The sequence below is a fragment of the Engystomops pustulosus genome, chromosome 7, assembly GCF_040894005.1.
Source record: "Engystomops pustulosus chromosome 7, aEngPut4.maternal, whole genome shotgun sequence".
Lineage (NCBI taxonomy): Eukaryota > Metazoa > Chordata > Amphibia > Anura > Leptodactylidae > Engystomops > Engystomops pustulosus.
In genome coordinates this window covers 8,897,555-8,913,996 of record NC_092417.1, presented here as the reverse complement: position 1 = coordinate 8,913,996, position 16,442 = coordinate 8,897,555, and the positions used below count along the sequence as shown (strand labels likewise).

The following is a 16,442-nucleotide window of genomic DNA, read 5'->3' as shown; positions in this document are numbered from 1 at the left end:
CAGTACACACTGCGCTTACACTCAGTACACACTGCGCTTACACTCAGTACACACTGCGCTTACACTCAGTACACACTGCGCTTACACTCAGTACACACTGCGCTTACACTCAGTACACACTGCGCTTACACTCAGTACACACTGCGCTTACACTCAGTACACACTGCGCTTACACTCAGTACACACTGCGCTTACACTCAGTACACACTGAGCATATACTCAGTACACACTGCGCATACACTCAGTACACACTGCGCATACACTATACACTCAGTACACACTGCGCATACACTTAGCACACACTGCACATACACCGTACACTCTGTACACACTGCACACACACTATACACTCTGTACACACTGCACACACACTATACACTCAGTACACACTGCACATACACCGTACACTCAATACACACTGCACATACACCGTACATTCAATACACACTGCACATACACCGTACACTTAGTGCACAGTGTATGTGCAGAGTGTGCTGAGTGTATGGTGTATGTGCAGTGGTTACCCAGTGCACGGTGTATGTGCAGTGGTTACCCAGTGTACGGTGTATGTGCAGTGGTTACCCAGTGTACGGTGTATGTGCAGTGGTTACCCAGTGCACGGTGTATGTGCAGTGGTTACCCAGTGCACGGTGTATGTGCAGTGGTTACCCAGTGCACGGTGTATGTGCAGTGGTTACCCAGTGCACGGTGTATGGGCAGTGGTTACCCAGTGCACGGTGTATGGGCAGTGGTTACCCAGTGCACGGTGTATGGGCAGTGGTTACCCAGTGTACGGTGTATGGGCAGTGGTTACCCAGTGCACGGTGTATGGGCAGTGTGCACTGAGTGTGCGGTGTATGGGCAGTGGTTACCCAGTGTACGGTGTATGGGCAGTGTGCATTGAGTGTGCGGTGTATGGGCAGTGTGCATTGAGTGTGCGGTGTATGTGCAGTGTGTACTCACTGCAGTGTGTACACACTGCACATACACTGTACACTCAGTACACACTACACACACACTATACACTCAGTACACACTGAACACACACTTAGCATACATTGCACATACACTATACACTCAGTACACACTGCACATACACCGTACACGCAGTACACACTGCACATACACCGTACACGCAGTACACACTGCACATACACCGTACACTCAGTACACACTGCACATACACCGTACACTCAGTACACACTGCACATACACCGTACACTCAGTACACACTGCACACACACCGTACACTCAGTACACACTGCACACACACCGTACACTCAGTACACACTGCACATACACCGTACACTCAGTACACACTGCACACACACACTATACACTCAGTACACACTGCACACACACCGTACACTCAGTACACACTGCACACACTATACACACTGAACACACTCTATACACTCAGTACACACTGAACACACTCTATACACTCAGTACTCACTGAACACACACTTAGCATACACTGCACATACACTATACACTCAGTACACACTGCACATACACCGTACACTCAGTACACACTGCACACACACTATACACACTCCACACACACTGCACATACACTATACACTCAGTACACACTGAACCAACACTTAGCATACACTGCACATACACTCAGTACACACTGCACATACACTTAGCACACACTGCGCATACACTCAGTACACACTGCGCATACACTCAGTACACACTGCGCATACACTCAGTACACACTGCGCATACACTCAGTACACACTGCGCATACACTCAGTACACACTGCGCATACACTCCGTACACACTGAGCATACACTCAGTACACACTGAGCATACACTCAGTACACACTGAGCATACACTATACACTCAGTACACACTGCGCATACACTTAGCACACACTGCACATACACCGTACACTCTGTACACACACTATACACTCAATACACACTGCACACTCGATACACACTGCACATACACTATACACTCAATACACACTCCACACACACTATACACTCGATACACACTGCACATACACTATACACTCAGTACACACTGAACCAACACTTAGCATACACTGCACATACACTATACACTCAGTACACACTGCACATACACTTAGCACACACTGCACATACACTCAGTACACACTGCGCATACACTTAGCACACACTGCGCATACACTCAGTACACACTGCGCATACACTCAGTACACACTGCGCATACACTCAGTACACACTGCGCATACACTCAGTACTCACTGCGCATACACTATACACTCAGTACACACTGCGCATACACTTAGCACACACTGCACATGCACTGTACACTCAGTACACACTGCACACACACCTAGCATACACTGCGCTCAGTACACACTGCACATATACTATAAACTCAGTACATACTGCACATATACTATAAACTCAGTACATACTGCACATATACTATAAACTCAGTACATATACTATAAACTCAGCACACACTGCACATACACTTAGCACACACTGAACCTACATTATACACTCAGTACACACTGCAAATATTCTGTACATATTGCACATACTCTGTACACACATACTATACACTGCAGATTTACTCACCTGGTCCATTCGCGATCCAGCGACGGGTTCTCCGATGCTGGTTCGTGTCTTCCGGCGATTCACTAAGGTAGTGCGCCCGATTGTCCACCAGGTGTCGCTGCTGCGCTGAAGTCCGTCGGAGTTCACTGAAGTTCACCAAGCTAGCCTGGGTGCAGGTAACTGCATGTCAAGCGACACATTTTTTTAAAAAAATATGGCGGTTTTTTCGAATCCGACAGGTTTTCCGACGGCCACGACCCCCGATTTCTGTCGCGTGCATGCCGGCGCCGATGCGCCACAATCCGATCGCGTGCGCCGAAAACCCGGGGCAATTCAGGGAAAATCGGCGCTAAACGGTAAAATTCGGGCCTTTAGTAAATGACCCCCAATCTGTACACAATGCACATAAACTTAACACACACTGCACATGCACTACGCATGGCATTAATTTTGGGGGGTAGTGGTGTCTCACATAGCCCCTTTAATCTGCTAATTTAACAGCTTTTGTGCAGGAAGCAGATTGGCCTTTCCTATGTGTATTGTAGCTCAGCAGCCATCTCAATAAATGGGCACTAACCTGCTATAGCCCAGCACTACCACTGCACAGTAGATGAAATTGTGTGCTTCTTGTTCAGTAAAATGAGCTATGAATCTAACAATCTGCTATTAAAGGGGTTTTCCCACAAATCGAGTTAGGTCCGATCCACAGGATCAGCAAGTTAGGCTCGATCCTGTGGATAGGGCCTAACTTTGAATCGTGGAAAAAACCCCTTTAAACTCTAGCATCATATGAAGAAGCATAAATATCAATTACCGCATCATATTCTGGACCGTGGCCAGGGTCTTCCTCGCTTGATTCCCCTTGCTGAGACAGCTTGAAGATGTAGTTAAAAGAATAGACATTTAGTTAATTTAATAATCAAACTTACATGACAAATTACTCAAAAATGTTTTCATTTACCTGTAAAGAAGAAATTGTAGTTTCTGATATGGTCAAAGATTCTTCATCATCCGTGTAATAATTTTGACTTGTTGCCTTCAAAAAATGATTGCATATGGCATGATGTAAACTAAGTGGTAATAGATGTGTAAGATAGAAAACAAATGATGTAGAGCGGCAACATGTAGAGGTAAAGCGGGTGCAGGTCTTAAAAAAGGTTCTGACACAAACCCCATTCAGCTGTAGCAAGTGAGGAAGCAGCACTCCAAGGAAAAATAGTAGATTTTTATTCCACCATCAAACAGCAACGTTTCACCTTTTCCATAAAGACATTATCAAGCATGCTATTATCTAGAATGCACGCATGGGAAAATATAGTATAAATCCTAAAAACACACCTGTAAACACAGCCCAACAAGAAGCATGTAACAAGAGGTACTGATTGTACTGGGCCCAATAGTAGCATGTTACTTTTATGATACAAAAGGAAACAGCAACAAAGTACCTGAGTGCCTAAAATGATACAAAGTGAAACAAGTGCTATCTAGTGCCTAAAATGATACAAAGTGAAACAAGTGCTATCTAGTGCCTAAAATGATACAAAGTGAAACAAGTGCTATGTAGTGATAGCACTTGTTCACTTGTTTTTGAATGAATAAAAATAAATGCTTTTTTTGTGAAATTTATGGATTGGCCGTTTTTCGTGCATTCCTTTCTCTCTCTTTATTCATTGAACAGAATTGTGTGTGAGTGAAAAAGGGACACAGAAGTGTGATGTGAAGCATTGATAGGTGTATATGATAAATCCTGATGAATCTGACTGGGGTTGTGCCGCCAACATTTCTTCACATTTCTTCACAAGGTCTAACCTGATGTAGAAAAGTGCCTTGACCTGCACTAGAAACAAGCGCAGATTAGGGATAGTGTGCTGGGCCACTGAGCTGCTGGCAGTGCTCGCCTTTGCACATGTGGAGGTAGCATAAGAGCATAAAGGCACAATTTTCATCCATATGCATGAACTACTCCTAATTCAAGGCTTGATTTCAGTCACACAAGCTCTGATAAATCCCCCCTCAATGTTTTTGACTTTGTACCTCTTGAGATACCTATGTATATTGCTTGTTTGTGCTGCTGTGGTAGATAGATGGATAGATATGAGATAGAATGAATATACATGAGAAAGATGATAGAAAAATATAAGATAGGTAAAGGATTTATACATAGGGGCATATTTATCATATGCTCTACTCGGCCGGCCACACCCCCCCCCCCCCTTCACCCCACTGCGTGAAGGTGGCGGATTGGGGCAAATAATCGCAAGTGCTAGCAATAAGCTAGCGTTTGCAATTATTTCAGGCGAGGCGCAGAGGTCCTGATAAATATCCCCCATAGATATCATACAGATAGATAGCTTATAGATATATGTGAGGAGAAAGGAGAGAAATATGAGATATATAGACAATAGATAAATAGGTATGAGAGAGATAGGCTATAGGTATATATTAGTAGATAAATATAAACAAGATACACAATAGATAAAAATATAGGTAGATAGATAGAAAGAGATACTTAGATAGAAAAGAAAAGGATAGACATGGACAGATATGAGAGATAGATATTTAGATATGAGAGATGAATAGAAAAATAGGCTCATTTATAAAAACTCTCACAGAAAACCTTTCTATATTGCCCATAGCAGCAAGTCTGCGCTCAGCTTCCATTTTAAAACTTCTCAGGAGAAATGATAGATGAGCTGTGATTGGTTGCTATGGGCAGCATGGAGACAGTATTTATAGATGAGATCTCTGAGGTAATGAGATTTTCTGAGGTAAAGGTTATTGAGTTTATATAACCATTTGTTTTCTTATTTACAAGAATGAAAAAGGACAGGGAATAGAGTGTTAGGGCTTTGGTAGAGGGAATAATATGGACACACACCATGTTTACTGGAATCCTGCTGAGGTGGTTATCAGTAACTACAGGAACTATTTTACCACAGCAGGTGGAAGGAGCCTCTGCAAGCAGTGAGCACACAGCTGAGGGAAGGCCAATGAGAGAGAGGCCGCTGCAAAGCAGTCTGGGACTTGTGGTAAAACTGCCTCTCTCAGTGCTGCGCACTCAACTCCTAGGCCCCTCCCCCATTGGTTTATGTATAGCATAGAAGAGGGGCTAAATAAGCATCAGTAAAACAAATTGAAAGGTCATTATAAACAATATGTCCATTATGAATATCTTTTCTAACTAATTATAGCACTCTGGGCGCATTAAAAAAAAAAACTGCGTCATGGCATAACCCCTTTAATAACAATTAATTGCACATAAACTTCTGACATCTCACAGGTTTTTTCCTTGTGCTCCGGTGATTCCTGGTTATTATCACTTGTCCTATCACTTCTGTGTTACTTGTGGAGCTTTATATGTATGACATTATGGTCCTATATTATCACACAGGGCTGTCAGGGGGGTGTATATACGGCGCCCCCTAGAGGTGATGGGGAATAACTCTGCACCTTCCTGTCCTGTAAGACTTTGGGTGCTGGAGATGATATGTGGGTGCAGGGTGCCCCCATCATGTATTACCGGATCACAGAGATAAGAGAAGGACAAGGCCGGGGCTCGTCATCCACAGCTCAGTGTCTCCTCTCCAGTCCTGGAATATTGGATGTGACCTCTGGGGGGCGCTATAGTCAGCTCCTAATAATGAGATGATTCTGTATCTTCCTCTCCTCTATATTTATGGCGGACGGTTATTACAAGATTTCTGGACTTGGTTCCTATATACATTGTATATTTATAGATTATTAGGGAGAATCTTCTGGAAATAGCAGACACAGGAGAGGATTAGATACACGGCTCAGCAGTATCACACAGGAGAGGATTAGATACACCGCTCAGCAGTATCACACAGGAGAGGATTAGATACACCGCTCAGCAGTATCACACAGGAGAGGATTAGATACACAGCTCAGCAGTATCACACAGGAGAGGATTAGATACACGGCTCAGCAGTATCACACAGGAGAGGATTAGATACACAGCTCAGAAGACTGTATCACATAGAATAGAATTAGATACACAGCTCATCAGGCAGTATCACACAGGATAGGATTAGATACACAGCTTGTGAGGGAATAGAATCCATTTTCTGTTGTGTTCTCACACTATGGGGCAGATTTATCAAGTGTCTGAAAGTCAGAATATTTCCAATTGCCCATGGCAACCAATCACAGCTCCCCTTTAAAATATTCATGAGCACTGGTGAAATGAAAGCTGAGCTGTGATTGGTTGCCATGGGCAACTGGAAATATTCTGACTTTCAGACTGCTTGATAAATCTGCCCCTATGTATCTTTACATTGCCTCTATGCATAGTACCATCCCCCGCGCACAAAGATCATTTTACACTGATACATCCTATTCAAGGCAATTGGAATGCGGACATGCTCAGTAGGTTCCTTTGTCCCAAGAACCTATAAAAACTCTCTCTTGACTAAATAAAGTGGAATTCTCTCAAACATGTGAAGGTCTGAGAGATTCACCGAGCAGCTCGTACTATACAATGATTTGGAAACACATCACATCCGAGTAAGGAGATATTTCTCTAACAAATTGGCGTCCGAACAGGGACAGGGTTTGCATGACGCCTATCGGACAACTTGGGGATCATCCTTTCAGGACAGACAGACCATGCAGCTGCACAAAAAGGTAGGAAGCTTATTTTTACAATTTGCTCTGTCTCTCCTTGTTTGGATTGTCCCATGTCCGGTGAGTTGCATGCCTATATTGCCCAGTCCAAAGAATCTTGTTATTTTATTTTGAAAACTCCATGTGATGTGTGGTAGTGTATATGGGTATTGTGTGAGTTTGAACATGTGTGTTTGATAGCGCTTTGTTGTGATACTGTACTGTACTAGTTTTAGGAAAGTAACATCCTAGAATAGCCCCTAACTAAAGAGTCAGCCTTGAAAAGTAGTTGGTGGATCGTAATTCACTTGAGACAAAGGAGACTGAGTTTGGACAGTCAGACTTTATACATTTTTTTTGTGGTAGGATCCCAATCTGCTTGAAGGAAAGGGACTAGCTCAGTCATACTTGACGGCCAAAAGTTTAGGAAAAAAATCAAATAAAAGTGGTTAAAACTGCCCTAAGGAAGAGAGACTGTGTGTGTGTCGGCACTAGAGATAATATAGAAAATTATGGGAAAATTGCTAGGTAGGATGAGAGGCAATTTGGAGGGAAACCCGCAGTACAGATCGTGAGAGAGAGAGGGAAAAGAGGCTGTAAAAGGATGTCAGAGAATGTTGAAAAGGACAAAGAATGCCAAAAGATGGTTGTTTGGAAGTTAGCAAATGGAAAGGTTCTTTAAAGAGCAAAAGGCTGGTTGCATGATAATGATACGACGGAAATTGCAAGTGGATAGAAGAAAGTTACAGAGGAAGTGACCAGAGGAGGTTATAAAGAAACATAGGAAATCGTGTGTTGTATGAGTGTTATGACGATGACGAACGAAAAAAGTTGGACAGACAAAAGAGAGAGACAACATTCAGGAAAAGTTCTACCTCCACCCTAAAATGGTGGATGAATTGCAGAGTGTATAGAAACACCCAGACTGGTGGGAGACATGTACAGTGTGGCACCTAGACCCAACCCCCACACTGGAATACATCCAGTCATGACTAGATAAGAAAAAGTGTGGGCTCCCAACAGAACAAAGAATAGTGTTAATACTCCATTTACAGCTTCAGATGTTTCTCCTGTAGGGGGCAGATGTTTCTCACTTTGATATACTTTAGTACAGAGGTCCCCAACCGCCGGTCCGCGGACCAGGACCGGGCCGTTGGAGTTCACCAGCCGGTCCGCGCAGGGGCGGCACCGGCCAGCACTGAGCTCCCGCACCGGACGGGACCACGTTGCAGCCCTGTGTCCGGCACCTTGCTCCGCGACGCTGCCAACACCTTGCGCCCACCCCCCGACGCCGCCGGCACCTTACAACGGCCCCCAGACCCTGCCGGCACCGAGCTCCCCCCCTCCAGGCTCTCGGCTCCCTGCTCCCCCTGCCCCCGCTCAAGCTCCAGGCTCCTTTCCCGCTCCCTCCGCTAACATCCTCCCTGCTCCCGGCTCTCCGCTCCCTCCGGTTCCCGGCTCTCCGCTCCCTCCGGTTCCCGGCTCTCCGCTCCCTCCGGTTCCCGGCTCTCCGCTCCCTCCGGTTCCTGGCTCTCCGCTCCCTCCGGTTCCTGGCTCTCCGCTCCCGGCTCAACCTGTCTCTGCTAACGCCCCCCCCCCCTCTCTCGGCTCCCTGCCCCTGCTCAAGCTCCCCTACCGCTCCCTCCGCTCTCCGCTCTCTGCTCCCTCTGCCACCCCGCTCCCGGTTCTCGGCTCTTGACCTACCCGCTTACGGCTCTCTGCTCCCGGCTCCCCTTCCACTCCCGTCTCAACCCGGCTCCGCTAACGTCCCCCCCCCCCTCCAGGCTCTCGGCTCCCGGCTCCCCCTGCCAACGCTTAAGCTCCAGGCTCCCTAGCCTCCCGGCTCTCAAGACCTACCCGCTCCCGGCTACCTCACCGCGCCACCACCGCTGCAGAGAGGTAAGGTTACTTTATCTTTGCAAATATATGTGTAATATGTGTATATATGTGTAATATGTGTATATATGTGTAAATATATGTAATATGTGTGTGTGTGTGTATATATGTGTATATGCTGTATCTACTGTTTGTTTATGTGTATATATGCTGTATGTATATGCAGCATTTGTGATATTTATCAGGGCTTCTATTTTGTACTACATGGCAGTACTCGGTATGCATTTTATACTACTTGGCGGTACGTTGTATCTATTTTATACTACTTGGTGGCACGCTGTGTGCATTTTATACTACATGGCGGTATTCTGTATGCATTTTATACTACATGGCGGTATTCTGTATGCATTTTATACTACATGGCGGTATTCTGTATGCATTTTATACTGCATGGCGGTATTCTGTATGCATTTTATACTGCATGGCGGTATTCTGTATGCATTTTATACTACATGGCGATACGCTGCATGCATTTTATACTACATGGCGATACGCTGTATGCATTTTAAACTAAATGGCGATACGCTGTATGCATTTTGCATTGCTTTATTTTTACACCAAACCAATATGATGGATCTGGTCCGGACACTCCCTGATATCTTATATTATAAGCTCCACCCCTCCATAACCCCACCCCATATGACCAAAGCCCCGCCCCCACCGGGCCATGGAAAACTGGTCTAACTTAAAGCCGGTCCCTGGTGCAAAAAAGGTTGGGGACCTCTGCTTTAGTAGACCAGTGGTATGGAGAATGATGCATTGCCTAAAGATCTTTGGATTTGCACCCACAGTCCGCTCAGCTGTATTTAACTGTATTTGGCGAATGCTGTAACTTTAGAGGACAACTAAGATATAGTACCCAGGGAATAAATGTAGGAGACTGTGCTGCTTATCTAAGAGTCACCTCTCAGAACTTCAAAGTCCAAAAACTGGGTAGTAACATATTTGTTACGGACCTTGGACTTCTGTGGGGAGAGCTCCTGGACGGTTGTGCAGTCCCAATTGGATTCCCTGAGCTGACCCTTGCCAGATACTGTAGATGTTCTAGGAGTTTATTACTTTATACAGTCCTGCAGATTATGGCAAAGATATAAAGATTTGTTTTGCCTATATCATGTATAGAGCTAATGGTATTTCATCAGAGTTGCCAGATGTGAGGAAAGTCCAGCACACAATCGTGGAGATTGTTCATTGCAGGTTTGGACGTGAGACTCCTTGTGATGAATGTTTAATAACATCAGAAATGTAGTGTAAAACTTTATAAATACACCTAAAGTTTGAAGGGTGTGGTCAAAAGTTTTAGCAATCTGTGTAGGATGATACAGTGAACTTAGATGTTACAATGGTGTGTTAGATTCCTTCTTTGTTATCCTGGCATGCTGAGACACATAGTACTACAGACACCACAGGGAGAAGGAGGGGGACACAGGAGGAGGAGGAGGGGGACAAGTGTTGGAATGTTAAAAGACAAAAGGAACAATGAGAATGTGTGTTCATTACTGAGGACTGATAACCCTGACGGCCCTAAGCAGATTTTGGGTTTGATTCGCTGCAACTTCTGTAATTCTAATGGTTTAACCAGGAGTAAAACCTTCCCATGACCCTACACTATTAGTCCTATTCCGCAGCTATGACTGAGATTATTATTAGGAGCTTTTTAGGCAAAAGGTATAACACTCCTAGAAGCCTCCTACGTCACTGGCTCTAGTGATGCTTTTGCTCAGTAACACTGTCCCTCAGCATGTGCCCCCAGTATGTGCCCCTATTATGACTGTATAGTTTTATAATAAGGTCTAAGGAATTTGTATGCTGTATGTCTCCTATCATACAGCATTGGTCCCAAAACTGTGTTCTTCTGCAGTATATTGCTCATTTTCTGTTGTTCTCATTTAAGTTTAAGCCAAGCACCTCAGAGGAGAGGAAACAGGCCGGAAGCTGCTGATCGTGTGTCACATGACAACCTGGACCCTTCTTGGTTTTGTATCCTACTGCTGCCTGTGTATATAAAGCTTCTGTAGTAGTTTTGGACTATCCTGTTACTATTTCACCTCTTCATGACTAGAAACCTCGGTTACAATGTGCCTTCTTCATGATGTATTACATTGAATCCAGCTCCACTACTTTCACTAGATTCAAAGGGGGGAGACATGAGGTAGACGGGTTGTATTTAATGATAAATGAACCAGTTATATTTTAATATGTCTAACCTGAATATATCACTAATCTGCATTTTAAGTTTTTTTGTAGATGGCTTTAGAAACCAGGAATGAGGTTAATTCTACATCAGATGTGCAGCGGTCACACAACATGAGGTAACAGCAGCAGAACCACTCCTGACCTACCTGTCTGTACAGGAGGCGGAGGTGAGGGCACTGATGGAGGGGGGTAAAGTGGCAGAGGGTAAGAATGTGACTTTTTTTGGATTTCTTAAGATTCCCGACCTGATATAGTAAGTACATTAACAACTATGAGACTTTAAAATAGCTGATAGAGGCCTTAGTGATACATAAAGGTCCATACTAGAAGGTAAAATCTTTAAAGCTCTAATAAATGAAGTGACCACTGGTTACCAGAAAGCCTAGGGGAAAGGAGCCTGGATCAGTACAGTCCGTGACCCTCGCTGGCCCAGTAGGTTTATCTATACTCACAGGTGAGGAAGCAAGACTGGAGTAACACTGGGACCCAATGGATGGAGGGTGGACTATGGCAAAGAGGTGACAAGCAATGTCTGCCAAGGGCCTTTTACCCTACGATGGTTCAGTGCACCCACAGGGTGAGACACCAGTCTAAGGCTATATTCACACTGTCGTTGCCCGCCCGCACCGTACCGTAGCGGGCAACGGCAGTGCACAGGGAGAGGAGGTGAGCGCAGCTCACCCCCGCCCCTCTCCATAGGAAGTAATGGCGAACGGCGCCGTACTACGGGTAAAGATAGGACAGGTCCTATCTTTTTCCCGGGTACGGAGCGGTACGGTGCCGCACGTGTGCAGCACCGTACCGCTCCCGTAGGGCGCCATGCGCCCATTGCAGTCTATGGAGGACGTATATCGGCCGTATATACGTCAGCCGTATATACGTCCTCCATACGTTAGTGTGAATATAGCCTAAGACTCTATATGCTCCGTGGTGGATAAGTGTTGAGTATCACGTAGATTCACTTTTGCTACTGTCCATTTACACAAGTATGTTTATATGTGCTTAGTACAATGTAGGGAGAGTAGTGAAGACCCTCATATATACACCCCGAAGCCGCTTTACCCCTTCCAGAGGTTTCAGATTGGCTAAGTACAGCTACAAAAGGTAAGTAGCTATGAACATGTGCTTGTGTGTGTGGACCTCTTTTCTGGGTAATCTGAACCCTATCCTGTAACTAAAGCAAAGACCACAGCCAGGGATCGAGGAATACGTTAGTCCACTTATTCTAGAGACTAAAGTACAAATCTCTATTGGGGTAATAATATAGTTGATGACAGTTCTAGGGATTAAATAGGCTTTTCACCTACTGAGGTTGTTTTATATAATTGCCCCATGGATGAACATATACTTCCCTAAGGTTGTTTAGAGGTGTCATAGAGAATTGGTGGGGTGTCCAAAACCTGCAGAAACATTTTTCTCAGATGCATAACCAAGTACAGGCGGTCCCCTACTTAAGAACACTCAACTTACATACGACCCATAGTTACAAACGGACCTCTGGATATTGGTAATTTATTGTACTTTACTCCTAGGCTACAATAAGCAGCTGAAACAGTTATCAAATGTGTCTGTAATGAAGCTTTAGTGTTACTCCTGGTTCTTATGACAACCCAACATTTTTAAAATCCAATTGTCACAGAGACCAAAAAAGTTCTGGCTAGGATTACAATGATAAAATATACAGTTCCGACTTACATACAAACTCAACTTAAGAAAAACCTACAGACCCTATCTTGTATGTAACCCGGGGACTGCCTGTATCTGTTTTAGTTTCAGAACCTGATAAAGTAGCTAGAGCAGAGGACCTGCACCTGGGTGATGAGATGGTCCTGATGTGAAACCTGAGAAGTCTTTTGAAGGGTCATCCCAAATACCTCTGACACATCCACGTGTAGAAACTACAAGGAGACTGCGACAGCTGAAGAAGAAGAGCGCAGGACCCAGAGACTACGGAACATGAATCTGTGTATCTCGATGCTGCTATGGACATTGTTACTCTTACCACTTGCAGCATCACTGGGGAAAGATTGTGATCATAATGTGGGTCATTTACTAAGGGCCCGATTCGCGTTTTCATGACATGTTACCCGAATATTTCCGACGACTTTCCCTGTATTGCCCCGGGATTTTGGCGCACGCGATCGGATTTTGGCGCATCGGCGCTGGTATGCATGCGACAGAAATCGGTAGGAGTGGCCGAGCGAAAACCTGACGGATTCGGAAAAAACGCAATTGGAATGCGGACATGCTCAGTAGGTTCCTTTGTCCCAAGAACCTATAAAAACTCCCTCTTGACTAAATAAAGTGGAATTCTCTCAAACATGTGAAGGTCTGAGAGATTCACCGAGCAGCTCGTACTATACAATGATTTGGACACACATCACATCCGAGTAAGGAGATATTTGTCTCAGCAGTATCGCACAGGATAGGATTAGATACACAGCTCAGCAGACAGTATCACACAGGACAGGATTAGATACAAAGATCAGCTGACAGTAACACATAGAATAGGATTAGATACATGGCATAGTAGTCAGTATCACACAGGATAGGATTAGATACACAGCTCAGGAGACATGATCTGTGTATCTAATCCTGTCATGTGTGATACTGTCTGCTGAACTGTGTATATAATCCTATTGTGTGTGATAATGTCCGCTGAGATGTGTATCTAATCGTATTGTGTGTGATACTCTCTCATGATCTGTGTATCTAATCCTGTCATGTGCGATACTGAGAGAGTATCACACACAATACGATTAGATACACATCTCAGCGGACATTATCACACACAATAGGATTATATACACAGTTCAGCAGACAGTATCACACAGGATAGGATTAGATACACAGATCAAAGACAGCATAAGACATGGTAGGATTAGATACACAGCAGACAGTATCACACAGGACAGGATTTGATACACAGCTCAGCAACCAATGGGGCACATTTACCTACCCGTCCCTGCACGATCCCCGAGGTGTGTTGTCCGACGATCCTGCACAGCTGCCGCGAATCACTAAGATCGTGCGCCCGATGTCCTGCACTCAGGTCCGCCGGAGTTCACCATCTTCTTCCCGGTGCATGCAAGTGCATTGGATGAGTCACAATTTAAATGTTAAATCCCGTGTGTTGTCCGAATCCGTCGGATTGTCTAACGGCCCGCCCCCGATTTGTGTTGCATGAAAGCCGGCGCCAATGCGCCAAAATCCGATCGCGTGCGATGCATTCCACGGCGCGATCCCCGAAACCGTCGGAAAACCCAACAAAAATGCGTCCACGGGCCCTTAGTAAATAAGCCCCAGTGTGTCACATGATTAGTTTAGATACACAGATACAGTGTCCCCTTATTACCACCTGGGGCACTATCACTACCATTACTACTATTACTATTGGCTACTGTGTATCCCGGTGTAATAACAATCTGGATGATTTTTACCTCAGATCCCGGAGGTTGTGTAATCCTGGTGCAAGTCTTTCTAATCCCTCAGGATCTATAGAACATCTAGATAGATGGAGACCTTCTATATGTGAGCAGGACTCCATGATGAATGATAACACGGTGCAGTCTAGAGCCGACAAGGGCACATAAGAAAGGTCCAATGTTCTGTGCGATTGTAATGATTCCTGCACCAGAACCTTATTCCGGGTCTCAAACAGATAGAAGAACATTCTGAGAAGACGTCGCTTTTTATATTCACTTTCCTCCAGCCTCTCTTCTTCTCCTCCTCCTCCTGTAATGAAGTTCTTCAGCCAAGTGATGACGTCTCTGGAGGCCTGAGCTGCTCGTGTGTCCAGGTATCCGGTTAGTAGTGACCTGGTGGTGGCATCTGATAGACCACACAGGAAGCGGAGGAACATCTCACCTCGTCCATCAGGATAGGATTTGGCTTTCTCTAGTGATTCCTGTAACTTCTCAGGAGAATAATCGGCATAATGCACAAAGGCAGAGAAGAATTCCTGGACAGTGAGATGTAAGAAGGAATAGGACACAGGTTCCTCCGATTCCATCAGGAAACTTGATAAGAGCTTTGACTTATTGTCCACATGGAAAGATTCCAGATCCCGATCATCAAATATAATCGTGTGATTCATGACCCCATGTTCTGCCATCCATCCGATGGACTGCAGGAGCTTCTGGGCGCCACTTTTCTCCAGGCTGTGATTGGACAGGATGTTGGCGACAAATATGGCAAAGAGCTGGGTCACGGTTCTGGGTAATAATGAGACCTGCTGGTCACTACTTGTGGTCTGGAAGCTCCTGGATAATACTGTACAGATGATCCAGCAGTAGGACGGGATGTAACAGAATGTGTACAATGTGTCATTCTGCCTCACATAGGTAAAAGCCTTTTCTGCCAGTTCAGGGTCACGGAAGAAATTGTCAAAGTAAATCTTTCTTTCTTCTGTGAAGAATCCACTGATTTCTACCATTCGCTGGAAATCCCTACAATCTATTGATGCCAGTCTGGTCGGGCGACTGGTCATCAGAACAGAACAACCATTAAGAAGAGACTTTCCCACCAAACTGACCACAATGTGACCACAACGTTCCGGCTGTTTAGGGTCGGAGCACAAGTGACGGGATGTGAAATCCATTGTCTGATTGCTTTCATCTAATCCATCAAATATAAAGAGAAGTTTCTCTGGATCTTGTAGGATGTTCCCGAGCTGCTGCCACAGATATGGGTAATGATGAAGGATCAGGGTCTCCAGACTAACCTTATCCCATCTGTTCAGTTCACGGAATTTGAAGAAGAAGACAAAAGAGAATCTTTGATAGAGATCGCCCTTCACCCAGTCATAGACAATCTTCTGCATCAGCGTGGTCTTCCCTACCCCGGGCACTCCGCTCACCAGCACCATATGTGGTACCAGTCTGGACCGGTGGCACCAGCGGAACATCTTGTTGGGGGAAATACGTTGTAATTCATGATGTTTCTTCTTTACATATTCCTCATGTCTTGCCCCGGTCGCTATGAGCTCATTCTCAGAGCGTTCCCTAAAGTGATGAGTGGAGACAATGATGAGGGTCACATAACGTGTGCAGAAGGGAAAACTCTCCTCCTCCTGGTTACATCTCGGAGGTTTATTCTCTATCAGATTCTCAGTTTTCTCATATAAATGTTTCTTGTGATGGTTCTGGATTTCTATGGA

The 16,442-nt window shown here is 45.0% G+C and overlaps 1 protein-coding gene across 2 annotated transcripts in view; it reads right to left on the bottom strand.

Moving 5' to 3' along the window:
• LOC140069209 (NACHT, LRR and PYD domains-containing protein 6-like) overlaps window positions 1-16,442 on the bottom strand; it is a 225,304-nt gene that overhangs the window by 185,648 nt on the left and 23,214 nt on the right. Inside the window, exons 5-7 of one of the 2 annotated variants that reach the window (XR_011848734.1) lie at window positions 14,725-16,435; window positions 3,531-3,605; window positions 3,384-3,443 (exon numbers count right to left, since the gene is read on the bottom strand). Coding sequence is in view for 1 of the 2 variants with exons in the window: in XM_072114646.1 (XP_071970747.1) it covers window positions 14,725-16,435 (1,711 nt within the window). In the remaining variant the exon portion in view is untranslated. The remainder of the gene's footprint in view (window positions 1-3,383; window positions 3,444-3,530; window positions 3,606-14,724; window positions 16,436-16,442) is intronic. The other variant, XM_072114646.1, reaches the window with a different exon arrangement.